The following is a 16722-nucleotide window of genomic DNA, read 5'->3' as shown; positions in this document are numbered from 1 at the left end:
AAGTGAGAAAATGATGTCATTCTCCAAAACACTTTTGATCCAAGAGCTTAACATTGATAACATGAAAACAGCACAATTAGTGGGGAGTATATTTAGAAGACATGTTTGAATGATTTTAATGTTTTTTAACACCCTATGACTGAGTAAAGGATTCAAAGTTTCTATTTTTTGCTGTTGAATGAACTACATTTTATTTGAGGATTGAAACAACTTGAAAGCTAACATACTGTATGTCCTCATAAGGCCAGGCCCAGGGTAGACTAACATGATGGAAGGAGGCAGTTGCATTGAACCCAATTCAATTTAGCAAATTTGAAATCTAAGATCCACAGCATTAGTTAAGTGATAAAGCCTGAGAGGCCGGCAAACCGTGCCAATACAGTGCATTCGGAAAGTATTCAGACCCGTTGACTTTTTTCCACATTTTGTTACATTACAGCCTTGTTTTAAAATGGATTAAACAAAAATGTATCATCAATCTACACACAACACCCCATAATGACAAAGCAAAAACAGGTTTTAGAAATCTTATATATAAATAAATAAAAACTGAAATATAACATTTACATAAGTATTCAGACCCTTTACTCAGTACTTTGTTGAAGCACCTTTGGCAGCGATTACAGCCTTGAGTCTTCTTGGGTGTGATGCTACAAGCTTGGCAAACCTGTATTTGGAGAGTTTCTCCCATTCTTTTCTGCAGATCCTCCCAAGCTCTGTCAGGTTGAATGGGGAGTGTCGCTGCACAGCTAATTTCAGGTCTCTCCAGAGATGTTCGATCAGGTTCAAGTCCGGGCTCTGGCTTGGCCACTCAACGACATTCAGAGACTTGTTCCGAAGTCACTCCTGCGTTGTCTTGGTTGTGTGCTTAGGGTCATTGTCCTGTTGGAAGGTGAACCTTTGCCCCAGTCTGAGGTCTTTAGCACTCTGGAGCAGGTTTTCATCAAGGATCTCTCTGTGCTTTAGTCTGTTCATCTTACCCTTGATCCCGACTAGTCTCCCAGGTCCTGCCGCTGAAATACATCCCAACAGCATGATGCTGCCACCACCATGCTTCACTGTAGGGATGTTGACAGGTTTCTTCTGGATGTGACGCTTGGCAATCAGGTAAAAGAGTTCAATCTTGCTTTCATCAGACCACAGTCCTTTAGGTGCCTTTTGGCAAACTGCAAGCGGGCTGTCATGTGCCTTTTACCTAGGAGTGGCTTCCGTCTGACCACTCTACCAAGGCCTGATTGGTGGAGCGCTGCAGAGATGGTTGTCTTTCTGGAAAGTTCTCCCATCTCCACAGAGGAACTCTGGAGCTCTATCAGTGTGACCATGTGGCCCTTCTGCCACGATTGCTCAGTTTGGCATGGCGGCATACTATAGGAAGAATCTTGGTGGTTCCAAACTTCTTTAATTTAAGAATGATGGAATATGTCGTTATGGGGGAAAATGTATATTGATGAGGGGGAAAAAATAATTGTATCAATTTTAGAATAAGGCTGTAAAACGTATCAAATTGTGGAAAAAGTCAAGGGGTCTGAATACTTTCCGAATGCACTGTATATTCTCCAATTATCACTTTATCACTCTATACAATGGGTTGCCAACATATTCAAACAATTATTGACATATTTTAATTAAAAACGTTATTTTGATGCGTTTATATTAATTCATCCTTCCACAAGACGTAGTCCCGAAACAAATCTAGGTTTGCTACCCAAGCCGGCTGGTGGTTCGATCTATCGGTTCATTTGCCAGAGACGCGACCAGTCTTTTTGACCAGTCTTTTAGTCATTCAGTCTTTTTGTTTTGTATCTATGGACGCGATCCAGTTGTTTGTTCTAAATGTGCCATTGCCATACTGGCTGGCAACATTCTTATCCCTTGCTTGCTAGCTAGCCAACTACAACTAACTTGTAGTCACATCAAAAAAAATACAGAGGGAATAATAGCAAAGTAGCCGTATTTGTTTATGCTGTTTTCTAATGCCATTTATTTGTAATCTATATTAATGAAATAATGAGGCACAGTTTTTAGAAAATGTGCTCTCTCGCCAGTGCACTGTTGTTTAGAGGAGCTAGCCAACAACAAAGCTAACACAATCACTGCACACTGAAGCTGGAAGGACAGCAAACTAGCTGTATTTCAATTAATTTTACCTGTTTCTATTGACATTTCTTTGTATATAAAATAAAATGATGCCAGCGCATTCTTGATTTCAACTGGCTGAGAAAAGCTGCCTACTTTTGTCTCGTCCCATCTCCCGACACGTTCATTACTATGGGACAGCAGTAGACTGAATTTCAATATTGATACAATGTTGCAAATGTTGGTGAGACAGACAGCAAGTTTAATACAAATTAAAATCAAGTTCTAGTCTAAAAGAAATGGGAGATCATGTCTAAAGGCTTTTTATGTTGGAGATCAAGTTCATAAATTGCCTGGCTGGGCTGATAAGACAGTGGATTGTGCAATCAGATGGAACAGAGTAAGGCATTTCAACATCATAGCTTCAGCCGGTGGTAACTTGTGGAATAGACACAGGATGGAATGCAGTTTTAACCAATCAGCATTCAGGATTAGACCCACCTGTTGTATAATTAAATCTACATCACTAGCCCACATATCTTAGGAAGAGATGACTTCAGATAACCTTTCATTAACAGTTTGTTACAGTATATCAGGGTCCATTTTCTGTGTGTGTGTGTGTGTGTGTGTGTGTGTGTGTGTGTGTGTGTGTGTGTGTGTGTGTGTGTGTGTGTGTGTGTGTGTGTGTGTGTGTGTGTGTGTGTGTGTGTGTGTGTGTGTGTGTGTGTGTGTGTGTGTGTGTGTGTGTGTGTGTGTGTGTGTACTAAGAGACATGTTTGGTCTCAGGAACAGACAGCTACAAGTATCACCTAAACCTTCCTCTGTTTGATGATGTCGACGGTAACAAATTTAATGAGTTCTCGGCAGATCACAATTCTAATGAGAGAGAAGAGTTTCTGCCACGGTTGCTCGAGTCAAACGTCATGAAATGATTGTTTCATTATGTGGTTGTGTTAATTCTGAAGCAGCCCACTTCTCCTTCTGGAGACCTCTCATCTCTGTACCTACACTGTAAACTCCAATATGCTGTCATTACTTAAACCTGTTAGAGGAAACCCGTTGCTCTTAATATATCTGAGTATGGTTACTTGTGATTTTGTAGTCATTACTCAAACCAAGTGTCACTGGGGGATCCAGATTTGAGTTGTATTAGCTTGACATTTTTGTACTAAGCCACCCCTCCAATATAATTTCCCAGTGTACCTTGCCTTTTCGAGTGAATTGTAGAGTTACAACCCATGACTGTATTCGTTAATGACAAACATCGTGCTTGAAGTCATTCATTAGCAATTCTGTGGCCTTCACTGAAAGAGGTCCAAGCTGAATGATAGCTTAATAATAAAATGATTGAATGCAATCTGTTACATATCTCATATCTCTCATAGCTTTATATTTTAGCTTTGACTTATTACAGTGTCCTGTTACTCTACAAGCCATAATATCAGTCCTGTAAGTAGGGTTGCAAAATTCTATTAACTTTCCAAAAATTACACGATTTATTAGAGTTCCTGTTTAAAGAATGTCCAGGAATATTCCAACTGGGATTTCTGTAAAACCTGGAAAATGTACATTCATTTTGCAACCCAACCCAAGTCATATTATCCTGGCTTGCAAAATTATGTGTAACTCCTATTAGAATCCAGCCAGAGTTAGGATAACAGTTGACATTTTTATTCATCCACAACCTGCATTGATAATGACTGCTAGGGTTAGTAACCGTGTGAGGAGACTCATTTGAACTGGAACAACCAGTTCAGCAAAGGCAACAAATCTAACTAAATGATTTGATTAGTTGTGGAAAATTGTATGTTATTTATCAATGTGTAGCATAAGATTAATCAGTCAATGTATTTGTAAAAACACAGATATATATATATATTTTTTTTTATCCCCAAAATATACCTGCAGTAGAGCATGCTTGGAAAAAGTTATAATGGGTTATCCTGACTTCAAACAAAAATAGATGTTGAAAATAGAGTTGATGTGACTTCTCATTTTGCTTTGAGTCAGTACCACATAAGCATTTTAAGAAATAATGACTTTTTACTGACTTTGAGTTCACTTTACTGGATGGATTTTTGGGTTTACTGTGTACTAATAACTATAATCACATTTTCCTTCCTATCAATTGGGTGAAAATATCTGTGTCCTGGTGACATAACATGGTGACATGGCAATGAGTTGCTTACATTTTTGGTATAAATACATTGTTATAGGTCAGTATAAAAGTCCATACCAAAGCAAGTTGAAATAAGCATAATGAAAATAGGAAAAGAGACAACTCTCTACAATATTTGAATATGTAATACATAATGCCCCATAGGATTAGCTTAGTGGTCCAGTCTGTTTGTGCTTAAGCCAACAACCTGTCAATGTTTGTTCATTGTCATACCATGACAAACATGAATAGCATGAAAATTATAGAACAGTTGGCTAAAGCTCATACAGTCTGGGACCAGACTACCATATAGGATTTCGCTGAAAGCTTAACTTGTGTGGGCAAAAGTAGTGCACTATATAGGGGATACGGTGCCATTTGGTATGCAGTCAGACAATTGGGAGAGCATCCTTGAAACGCTCTTACTGGGAGAAAATTGTTTCTTTGCCCCTGGAATAAGCTTTTTTTTTTTAATGCAACACATTTTCAGCGGTTTACTTTTACTAAGCTAACCAGCAATGTACTTAAGAGTTACGTATAAGTCTTGCACCTCGGGGAGAGCAGGGGCATGATTCGGTGAACGTCTGTGTGAGAGAGTTTTGGCACACATAGTCATGCTGTAAATGGTGTAAACCTGAGTCAGACACACAATTTGGCTGTTTTTCTCTGATTGCACTGTGTTGTTTGGGCTCGATAATGACAACATAAGTAACCTCCCAGGGGTGTAAATAACAAGTAGATTAAAACCAATGATATGCACATATGTACAAAATAGCCTGGTTTTTACCCTGGCTTGTTAGTGTAGGACACAGGGGCATGGTGGCACCCACCCATACACCCACACATACACAAACACATGCATGCACACACACACGTGTGCACACATCCACACGCATACACACACAGTCATGGTACACACGTACACTATCTCTCTCTCATGGCCGCATAAACAACACAACTACATTGTAAATTATGAAGGATGTGGACTTGGCTTCACATCAGAGAAAGGGTACCTCAGTGCCTGTGCCTGTGTTAATTAGTTTAGCTTGTTTGCTTTTTAATTTATTTATTTGTTGCAGTAAGAATTTGACTGCGTCTTAAATTCCCCCTATGGGCCTTGGTAAAAAGTAGTGCACTATGTAGGGAATAGGGTGCAATTTGGGACTTCGAGTTAATCATCTATTCACACTGATAGTGGGAGATAAAACTTGCGGTGGGATGAGGGTGGCTAGTGGTACAGCTGCTGCTTACCTTAAATTATTCATTGAGATTGCAGACCCTGAGTGGCATACCATGCATTTCAAAGGTACTCCATCACATTGTTTATCAGCTCAGGGTACACGTATGTGTATTGGCATTTGATGCTTTATCACGCTCTCTCTCTCTCACTCTCATTCTCGCTCATTCTCTCTTACTCTCTTTTTCTCTGTACTCAGAATCAAACACCCCTGTGATATATTAACTCTCTCCATTTCCCTCAACTGAATTAAAATGCTATATCACTTTCAAAAGGCAGGGGATTGTGGAAGAGCTATATTGATATGCATCCAAGATGAAGCACATAATGAAAAGACATGACAGAGTGCTGCCTGCCTGGACTAACTGCCTGAGCGCACGCGCTCAATTTCACTGCAGTCCGGTTGGCCAAGTCACCCAGGCAGACGAGAGAGCAATGGAGATGTAGTTGGAGAACCCCTCCCCTCTGAGAGGGTGATTCACAAGTTATGGCCTTTCTCTCCTTCATTCCACTGTCATTGAAATGATATTAGATAGGGCTGATAGCTTGAGACATCAAACATCACAGAGGAGCTGGACTGATCAGGACAACCTAGGTTAGACTCGGGTGCCTCTCTACAGAGCTGCTTTTCTCCCTGCAGACATATGGAGTTAATTCTGTGCCTTCCAGGACTCCTACCTTAAATATACAAACAGCATATCAAATTGGGATAATATTTTAGTTTACACCTGCAAAGAATAAGAATATTTGCCACAGCTTAGTTTTTTCATTATAAATCTGATTATTTCACATGGAAGCTAAAAAGGCTAGCTAACTTGCTATGTTTTTAGCCAAGCTGCTCGTTACTAATAGCAAGGGAAGGCGAATCTACCTTGTTTTCACCAAATAAAAAATAAAACAAATAAAATCTTTGCTATTGTCCCCTTGTGAATGGGAGTGTGACCGGCGACGATGTCATGTTACCAAAAAGTGTCCCTACTCCAAAAATCCCACTCACACATGTAGATCAATGGAGTGAAGCTCGATGTCCTCACCTGAGCAGATATCTAATTCGTATAGTTAAAAATCCCCATCAAATGCTGTTTGTTAAAGCGAGAGTTATGTTTTTTTTTGTTGCATGGGCTGCGTCTCAATCTACCGCATCCGCCGATGACGGCCTTCCACATCTGCGGTGGAATGTTGCAAAAATCTGTCTTCCCACGAAAACCTCTTTAGCGTCGGAACCGTTTGGGCTATACAATAATATGACCCCTCCATTGAAAAGTGAGACTGACCAAGTATGTGTTGGTTGTTTTTCTCTAGGATGCCCACAAGCCTCAGCTGAAGGTAGTTTAGTTTCTTTCTTATATCACTAAGATATAGGACAGACAGTTCAAAACAAACTTCCTTTTGATAAATGTTTTGTCTATATGTGTTGCCATGTATGAATGTGTGATTCAATAGTGGACCCCCTCGAAAGGCATAAACTTTAACTCCCCCATCCTCAATTCCACTGCTGCTTTAGTCAACTGCTGCTTCTCACTGTGAGTAAGGGCACTCTCTTTTCTCCCTTATCCTTTTCCCCTCTGCTTCCTTTTCATTTCTTTCTCTTTTTTTCTCTCTCCCTTGCCCTCTCTTTCTTCATCGCAAACTTGAGAATGGCAGCCAATCAGAAGCAGAGTCCCCTTTGCTTCAGCCTCCCTGACATCCACAGCGAGAAGTGGTGCAGCGAGAGAGAAAGAGGGTGAGGGAGGGAGAGTCAGAAAGAGAGAGAGAGCGATAGATGGACAAAGAGAAGGAGAGAGGGAAAGAGAAAAAAGAGAGAGAGACAGGAAGAGAGAGGATAGAAAGAGGGTGGGGGAAGAAGATCAAATGTGAGGCAGGAGGTGGAGCAAGAGAGGGAGGTAGAGGGAGAAGAGCATAGAGAGAGACAGAGGAAGCAGGCAGTAGGCTCACACAAACACTGACACACACACTAGCGCTCACAGTACTGTTCAGTCTTGGATGTAAGTGCAGCCAAGAGGAGATAGAATAAGTGCCACCGCTAAGCACTGCTACGCGAGGAGTGGGGAGACAGTACCATGACACTCAGAAACACAGATGGACAATACTACTAGCTGTGAATAACAAAGGTAAGGTTCTGTTTTTTTGTTTTCTATTCTCTGTTTTGTAGGATTTTTTATATCAAATCTCTGGTGTTATATCAAATCTCTCATCTCCATCTCTGCAGTCTTAGGAAACTTCAAAATAAAAAGTGCCTGATGAAGGGCAGTAGCTACACGTAGGATATTAATTTGACAGGAAATGTGAATTATTATTTGAATTATGATTAATGGACATTTTTGTAGGGGTTCATACATGGGTTGATACATTTTTTTGGAACAGAAAATCAACCCTGAAATTTCAAAGTGAAAATTACAAAGTGGAAATTACTTTAGAAGCATTTTTTAAACCTCAAATAGACTACATGTTTTACATTTCCTATCAAAATCTGTAAATGCATTCAGATACTTTCTTAAACAAAATAGGATGAACACAGTGCTCATGAATGCAGAGACTTTTTATAAAAACAAACTAGGACTGGCACAGTGCTCGTACAGTGGAATTACGGTTGTTGAAGGGCAGCAGCTACTTACAGGTAACTGCCAAAATAAAAGAAACACCAACACAACGTGTCTTAATAGGGCGTTGGGCCACCACAAGCCACCAGAACAGCTTCAATGCTTCTCGCTTTGCCATAGATTCAAGAAGTTTCTGGAACTCTATTGGAGGTGTGCGACAACATTCTTCCACAATAATCATTTGGTGTTTTGTTGATGGAAAACACTGTCCAGAATCTCCCATAAGTGTTTAATTGGGTTGAGATCTGGTGACTGACTGACGTGTGTGTGCGCACATACACACACTTTAAACCCACATGCTCCTTTGAGACACCTATTGAGATCTCTTCTTCTAACCATGGTAGCCAAAACAATGGGCAACTGGGAATTTTTATACATGACCCTAAGCATGATGGGATGTTAATGACTTAATTAACTCTGGAACCACACATGTGTGAAAGCACCTACTTCAATATACTTTGAATTATACGTATCCCTCATTTACTCAAGTTTCATTATTTTCGGCAGTTACCTGTAAATTTAGAGACTTCCTAAACAAAATAGGACTAGTATTGTGCAAGCTCATAGGACAGATTCACAGATTCCTCCAGTGTATCACTCTGATTAAATGTTTCATGACCGGCCTCACATGCTTCCAATAAGCTAAATCATATTCAGACTTTTATGTCAGCTACAAGAGTGATTTGTGTGTGTGTGGTAGCAATGGAAAAACCTTACATGTAGTTAAGTGTGAGCAGGTTTGATGGTGAGGCACTGCACTACTGCTCCTATCTCAGCTCAGATGCATGGAAGGGTGAAAGAGTTCATTGTGGGGTTTTGAGCACTGCAATAGGAGGGGCAATGAGTATGTTAGGATGTTTATGTTCTATATACCCTACAGCACATAACTAATCTCTCTGTCCCTCTCTCTCTCTCTCCATCCCCATGTCTCTGTCTCTATCTTTCTTTCCATCTCTACATCCCTCTGTCTCTTTCTCTCTCTCATCTTTCTTCCTCTCCCTATCTGCTGTTGTCTGCTATGGGGCTTGGGAGAGACTGCCTTGTAGTCACAAGTGATTTATAAGGGTGCAGTTTGTACTGGGTCATTTGGGTAATGCCATTATTGTTTAACACAAATTAACCACTAACATTTTCATGAATTATTATTGTCAGATATGTACTGGCCTCTCAGCGTTCGAATGAATAATAGCAAAACCCTGTATCCCTCCCACACAGACACTGCATGGTTCTCTCTCTCTCCCAAATACTCAACCAAAGCTTTCAACAGGCTCAAATTGAAACATGACAGACCAAACTCTAAATGAACATGTTGGATATATATAGGAAAATCTGGAGAAAAACAATCACATGCTGATCAGAAGGGTTGTCAATGTTATAAAATGCTTGGATCAGGTAACAAAGTTAATTTTGTGTAGTGGGGCTCATCTAAAACACATAATACAAAATATAATCAATGAACTGACATGGACAGCAAAATGAATTGTGAATGAAATTGTAAGCTTTCCGTTTAGTTTTAGTGCATCAAAATCACACCACTAACTCTAAGTGACAATTTATGCAATAGGAACGATTTTGTCTGTTCATGGCCTCACACATTGTATAGTTCGACCTCCTTTTGGACCAGTTTTCAAGGTACAAAGTGAAGACAGCATTTCAAAACTGCATTTCAAAATTGCAGCAGGTTCTGTAAAGAGTTGTCAAGCCTTGCCAGAGACTGCAGCAGGCAGCCAGGATGCTTGCGATGTTGGAAAGGTCTAGGGCTCCACCAAGTGGACACGTTTTTCAGGTCTGCCGCTTTTTCACAGCTGCATCACCACCCCTACTGTAGTAGCACTTAGGCTCTGTGGTGGTCTGTCAATTGTGTAGTCTGTCAGTGTGCAATCAGTAGCTAAAGCCACTCAGTCTGTCAATCACAAAACAGGCATTTATATTCCTTGACCTCATTGCACCACAACTGCCTTAATCTCAAGTGCACAGTTTTGTTAAAAGAAGAACCACACATTGTTTTTGGCAAATACGTATTCAAACCATCTATTTGATACACTGCCGATTTTGCAGGTTTTCCTACTTACAAAGCATGTAGAGTTCTGTAATTTTTATCATATAGGTACACTTCAACTGTGAGAGACGGAATCTAAAACAAAAATCCAGAAAATCACATTGTATGATTTTTAAGTAATTAATTTGCATTTGAATGCATGACGAAGTATTTGATACATCAGAAAAGCAGAACTTAATATTTGGTAAAGGAACCTTTGTTTGCAATTACAGAGATCATACGTTTCCTGTAGTTCTTGACCAGGTTTGCACACACTGCAGCAGGGATATTTGCCCACTAATCCATACAGACCTTCTCCAGATCCTTCAGGTTTCGGGGCTGTCGCTGGGCAATACGGACTTTCAGCTCCCTCCAAAGATTTTCTATTGGGTTCTGGTCTGGAGACTGGCTAGGCCACTCCAGGACCTTGAGATGCTTCTTACGGAGCCACTCCTTAGTTACCCTGGCTGATTGTTTTGGGTCGTTGTCATGCTGGAAGACACAGCCATGGCCCATCTTCAATGCTCTTACTGAGGGAAGGAGGTTGTTGGCCAAGATCTCACAATACATGGCCCCATCCATCCTCCCCTGAATTAGGTGCAGTCGTACTGTCCCCTTTGCAGAAAAGCATCCCCAAAGAATGATGTTTCCACCTCCATGCCTCACGGTTGTGATGGTGTTCTTGGGGTTGTACTCATCCTTCTTCTTCCTCCAAACACGGCGAGTGGAGTATAGACCAAAAAGCTCTATTTTTGTCTCATCAGACCACATGATCTTCTCCCATTCCTCCGCTGGATCATCCAGATGGTCATTGGCAAACTTCAGATGGGCCTGGACATGCGCTGGCTTGAGCAGGGGGACCTTGCGTGCGCTGCAGGATTTTAATCCATGACGGCGTAGTGTGTTACTAATGGTTTTCTTTGAGACTGTGGTCCCAGCTCTCTTCAGGTCATTGACCAGGTCCTGCCCTGTAGTTCTGGGCTGATCCCTCACCTTCGTCATGATCATTGATGCCCCACGAGGTGAGATCTTGCATGGAGCCCCAGACCGAGGGTGATTGACCGTCATATTGAACTTCTCACTAAGCTGCTTGCCTATTGTCCTGTAGCCCATCCCAGCCTTGTGCAGGTCTAGAATTTTATCCCTGATGTCCTTCCACAGCTCTCTGGTCTTGGCCATTGTGGAGAGGTTGGAGTCTGTTTGATTGAGTGTGTGGACAGGTGTCTTTTATACAGGTAACGAGTTCAAACAGGTGCAGTTAATACAGGTGGAGTTGAGAACAGGAGGGCTTCTTAAAGAAAAACTAATAGGTCTGTGAGAGCTGGGATTCTTACTGGTTGGTAGGTGATCAAATATTTATGTCATGCAATAAAATGCCAATTAATTACTTAAAAATCATACAATGTGATTTTCTGGATTTTTGTTTTAGATTCAGTCTCTCACAGTTGAAGTGTACCTATGATAAAAATTACAGACCTCTACATGCTTTGTAAGTAGTAAAACCTGCAAAATCGGCAGTGTATCAAATACTTGTTCTCCCCACTGTGTGTATATATATATATATATATATAAACACTCCATTATAAGGGATGCTTAGGGAGCAATCGGCAGTGTATTGCTAAATGGAATGGTCTTAGCTGGTCTCAGGGTGGTTATTTATTCCATATTAAGGCTGCTGTTGCAGATAGGTTTTGAATCTCAAGAGAAATACACCCAGAATACTCCTACAGTATAAAGGGCGAGAGCAATTCCACTGACCGTTTCTGTTAGGAGTCTAAACACTCCCAACTTATTCAACACTGTGTGTGTTCTTAAAAGTCATATTCAAAGGACAGATAAATGGCTGATAACCATATAAGCCTTCATAGAAATAGTGTTTATTCCACTAGCTTTTGCCAGAATGGACAACCATGAATTGCCAAATGCTCTACTCAAAGACTTAACTTTTAAGAGCATATTTAATGATTTGTTGTTTCATGCATCTCTGTCTGTTTGCATGCCAAGCCTCTCAAGCTTCCTACCACCTAATATAATCATAAACAAAATGTTTAATATACTGTAGGCATTTAATTGACTAATCAAATCAAGATGATTCAGTGAGAGGAGTTATAGCATCTGGTCAAGAAATTGAGTCAGTACGCTCTGCTCAGGGTGTGGAGGAATTTTAAAAAGACACACTGGCCTAATGCTTAATAGACATGGTGCATCAACGATTAATATCCAGAATGCTATTAAAACTCAAGGACAGCCTTGAATGATAATTAGAAAATGCAATCACAGGAATCAGACCAAATTAATTGCCAGCCAATGTTTCCCGATTTCCGGGGTTCTGCGCCTGCCATGCCGCCTGTCATACTCATGGCAAAGCCTGGGCACGTAGTGAAGTGATAACAGCACATCATCATCAGCTTATGGCTTACTGGCACCCCACGACTTACCCCAATCAGCGTGGCTTCATTCTGTATCTTCTATCTGGTGGTAGGGAGAGCGACACCTACAGTTGATATCACATTTTCTTGGTTCATACAGTACATGTTGTTAAGCGTACTGTATGTTTTGTGAAAATTATTACTTTGTCCTCATGTAGTGCACATTTTTATTAAATTAGTGATTGTTTTATGTTCTTGTACTTTCACAAGGTTAAACATCTGGGAAACTGCTAGACCGAGGTCTTGCTGACTGAAAATTAACTTTAATGGTTTAGTTACACTTTATGTTTTGAAGGCTTGAACTTGGATGACAGCTGAGACCATACCAGTATTCATAATCACAACTGTCTCTCTCTGTTGCTGTCCTAACCTTTTAACATTTGGATATAAGCCGTAACCTGCCTGTTTGAGAGTCACGGAATGAATCATGTTTTATTTTGAGATCTCATTAGCTGAATTATTTGATTTGCATTCATGGGATAACATGCATTTACATGTGGCGGTGCTTCAATTTCATCAATGGAACCTTAATTATTTGGCTACAAACAAGGTCCTTTGTTTGTTCATTTTTTTATTGATTGTAGAACAAAAGCAGAGACATGATCAAATATGGTCACTGCTTGTTCAAGGCCCCTCGTGAGTTACACAATGAATGCTTGTCAGGATGGCGCTGGTACTATGGCCTTTCCACCAGCTTCACACTAAATGGGCTCTTTTAATAAAAGGAGGACAAGATTTATTAGGATTAACTTTCCAAAGTCCATAAATTATGCATGCATCCGCAAATTACCTATCAAGGCTGGCCCTGGTGGGGATTCTGCTTCATCTAGGCACTACAGACTGGTTAGCTGACAACGTCACAAAGACGATGTGTGCGCTTCGAGGGGGCAGAGGTCTGTATTTTTCATGATTCTGGGTGGCCAGACAGCTAACAACAATGACAAGAAGCTGCCATGTGGGGATTCGCAGGTGGCTCAATGTCTCTTGTTATGATACCATGTCTTTCTTGTTTTGAGGTGTTTTGACTCTTGTCACGTCTATGATTATACAGTATGGCTAAAATTAACAATGTGCTTGAAAGACAACAAGTGCTCATTGTGCAAATGTATTTATTATTTCAATAAAGATTTGGAGAGGAAATATAGTTTACATGTTGTCAACAATCCTTTGATTCTAAGCCAACCCAACCTCTTTGCTACACGGTTGCACACTCATCAGTTTTGTTGCTAAACAACCCACTGTCTACATAGTCTACATGCCATGGAGTCAATAATACAATGGCTACCTTTAGAAGCCAAGGTTTGGCTGCCAGCAAGCCCAGTAGATATAGCTTTGTCAGTGGTCAGTCACCATGTATCAATTAGCTAACTTCCTTCAATTTCATTCTAGCCTGGCGGTATTGTAATTCACTTTGTGAATACCTATTGTTTCATTTCACAACTGGCTAGCAAAATAAAACTAATGATGAAAACAGAAAATAGCTGTTACTAAACTGTATTACTTACTACTACTCTATTACTAATCAAATCTGCAAAAACAATCGATCAATGTATTACATTTTAATGTTTTATTGTAAGGGAAATTAAAATAGGCTAGGCAACGTGTTGCAGTAGGCCTTTGTAGAATAATACAAAACATATCCTTGACTGTAACCAAAAACGAATTACTCTTGTAATTCATCCTTTACAATTGTTTATGCACTATTCACCAAGCATTGGTACTTATGTTTATTTCAGGAATCAAGGTAAGACCCAAGTGCAGACTTTGTGAAAAAGAAGAACAGAGACAATTGCTGGTTGACTTGAACAAAAAAGACGAACTGGCCCAGACAGACAGAAAACACAGGTATAAATACCCAGAGGATAAGTGGGGAAGATGGGCGACACCTGGAGGAGGTGGAGACAAGCACAGGACAGGTGGAACAGATCAGGGCATGACAGTTTATGGCAAATAATTTGACCTGCACGCCTTGCGGGTAAATATTATTCTGGACTGCATTATTTACCGGACTGTATTACTCTAGTACCAATCAAATCTACAAATCAAATTGATCAAATCTGCTACAAGTTTGGCTACCAGCAAGTTTAAGCTAGTTTAAGCTAATCCTAGGTAAAATTTATGACTCTTTGAGATGCCGATTGGAGCTATAATTCCTTTACTAAAAGCTCTATTCAATCTGTATCGCTGAAGCATTACAGATTGCACTACAGACATATCAAGGTCATTTCTGATTGGGCCAACATATGCAGTGTTTACCTTGAAAGCAGTCTCTGCCAATGCGGGAGCATTGCCTTTAGCTGAACTTAAATTTCGTAATGCTGGACAAATGCAAAATGGATTTTATATAGCCCAGATAATTAATTAATGCATTTAAGGAAGTTTCTAATTCCATATAATTCATAATTGTCCCCCACGATGAAATTGGGCAGGGAACTGAGGATCTGTCTCCATCTGTCTGTCCGTTCGTACATTAGTCACACGCAATATTTCAGATGGCACTGGCCCAATTTTGACGAAGTTTGGGTAAATGATGAGGCTTGCTATAGAGATCTGGCATTTACAAAATTACACTGATTGGGCCAAGGCGGGAGCTATAGTAATTAACAAAAATGTGTTAGTCACACGCAATCTCAATTGACCCAATGGGTAGGGGGGTGACATGTTTATGTTGCCTGTTTTTTTCTCTAGGAAGATTAAACAGTAGCAATGTACAACACTGGCAACACTAAAGAGCTTTGAAACCAATTATCTCTTGATACAGATAAAATATCTTACATAATATGAGCCAGTTTGCTAGAGCAGGAAAATTATCCTGCAACAACGAATGTGAATTATTATGTGGATTATAATTAATGTACATGTTTGGAAGTCTGTCATTTCAAATTGGAAATTACAAACTTCAGAAGTCTTTATAAAACCTCAAATGCACTACACATGTTTTATTTCATGCAAAAGTTATCCTGCAATGGGTGATCAAATTAAGATCCTACATCTGTATTAGACACAATCAGACAATATGACCATTGGGGGGATATTGAAACCCAATATGACTGCCTCAAGTCAATATCCTGCTTGTGTTATCTCTCTAATTTATCCATGTTCTTCTTCTTCACAGGGATCAATAAGGGATCAAAGGGAAGAAGACTACAATGCCTGATTTGGTTACATTTCATTCCAGCGTGCATCCTACCAGAAGCCCATTACCATAACTCATTAGTCATACAGAACTATTTCCCCGTGTGATTGGATACCATGATAACCAATCACTTCCTGGGTCTACTGATGCTCTCCATCCTGCAGCCAATCAATGCCCTGCCTGTGGCACCTGGAAATACTGTGAATCTCTTGGGAACATCGCAGGAGAAGGATGATGGACGGATACTCCAGCGCTCCAAACGAGGATGGATGTGGAATCAATTCTTTCTTCTGGAGGAGTACACAGGGAATGACAACCAGTATGTTGGCAAGGTAAGGGTTTTGTGCACCATTTTTTGGGACATTCTTTGTATGCTGCCTTGAGGTGGTCGATTATGTCAAAGTACACTCAGTCAAAAGGACTGTTCCTGTTGTACTTGACATAACTTTCAATAGTTTCAGAAAATGTATCCATAAATATGTTAGGCCAATGATCATAGGTGAAGGGAATGGGCATCTATATCCTAGCAACAGGCAACTAATTCCAGCCATCTTCCCTCATTCACACAACAATTCAAAAACAACAAAGTTGGTTATAATTGAGTAAAAAAATTAGGAATCGTCACTCAAATTAGCGATTTGACATGACACATGGAGGAGGAATAGATGTTCCATATTCAACAGACAACTTAACCAAATCAAGTCATGAGGCAGACATAACGGCTAGACAAAATAACTGACCCAGTCCCTCACATCGCCAAGGGCCTGAGAGCCTCCACTGTCATGATGACACAGCTCTTCAACTGGCAGAGGCTTGTGTTAGCCAGTCAGGGACCAGATAAGAACGCATAAAAGTGGAAATATTTCTCAGAGCTATAACCCCCCACTTTAGATCAAAGGAGTGACGTGTCAAGCCACCAGTGTTAGTGCTAACACAGAGACAGCTAGTCGCAGTGTTAGAGACAACGTTACAGTTATCATCCTGAGGGAGGGGAACGAGGTGACTGTCGACAGCCAATTTTCTCAGAGGAAGCTGGCTTTCATCACCT

The 16722-nt window shown here is 40.4% G+C and overlaps 1 protein-coding gene across 1 annotated transcript in view; it reads left to right on the top strand.

The window, feature by feature from the left end:
* Nucleotides 1–7375: 7375 nt before the first annotated feature.
* The window catches only part of LOC112228030 (cadherin-10), a 51169-nt gene continuing 41822 nt past the window's right edge, over nucleotides 7376–16722 (top strand). The window contains exons 1-2 of the mRNA XM_024393150.1: nucleotides 7376–7582; nucleotides 15654–16006. Of these exons, the coding sequence (XP_024248918.1) occupies nucleotides 15791–16006 (216 nt within the window). The 5' untranslated portion in view covers nucleotides 7376–7582; nucleotides 15654–15790. The remainder of the gene's footprint in view (nucleotides 7583–15653; nucleotides 16007–16722) is intronic.

The sequence above is a fragment of the Oncorhynchus tshawytscha genome, linkage group LG29 (genome assembly GCF_018296145.1).
Source record: "Oncorhynchus tshawytscha isolate Ot180627B linkage group LG29, Otsh_v2.0, whole genome shotgun sequence".
NCBI lineage: Eukaryota > Metazoa > Chordata > Actinopteri > Salmoniformes > Salmonidae > Oncorhynchus > Oncorhynchus tshawytscha.
Note: the sequence above shows the minus strand (reverse complement) of the source record. Positions and strands in the feature narration are given on the sequence as shown.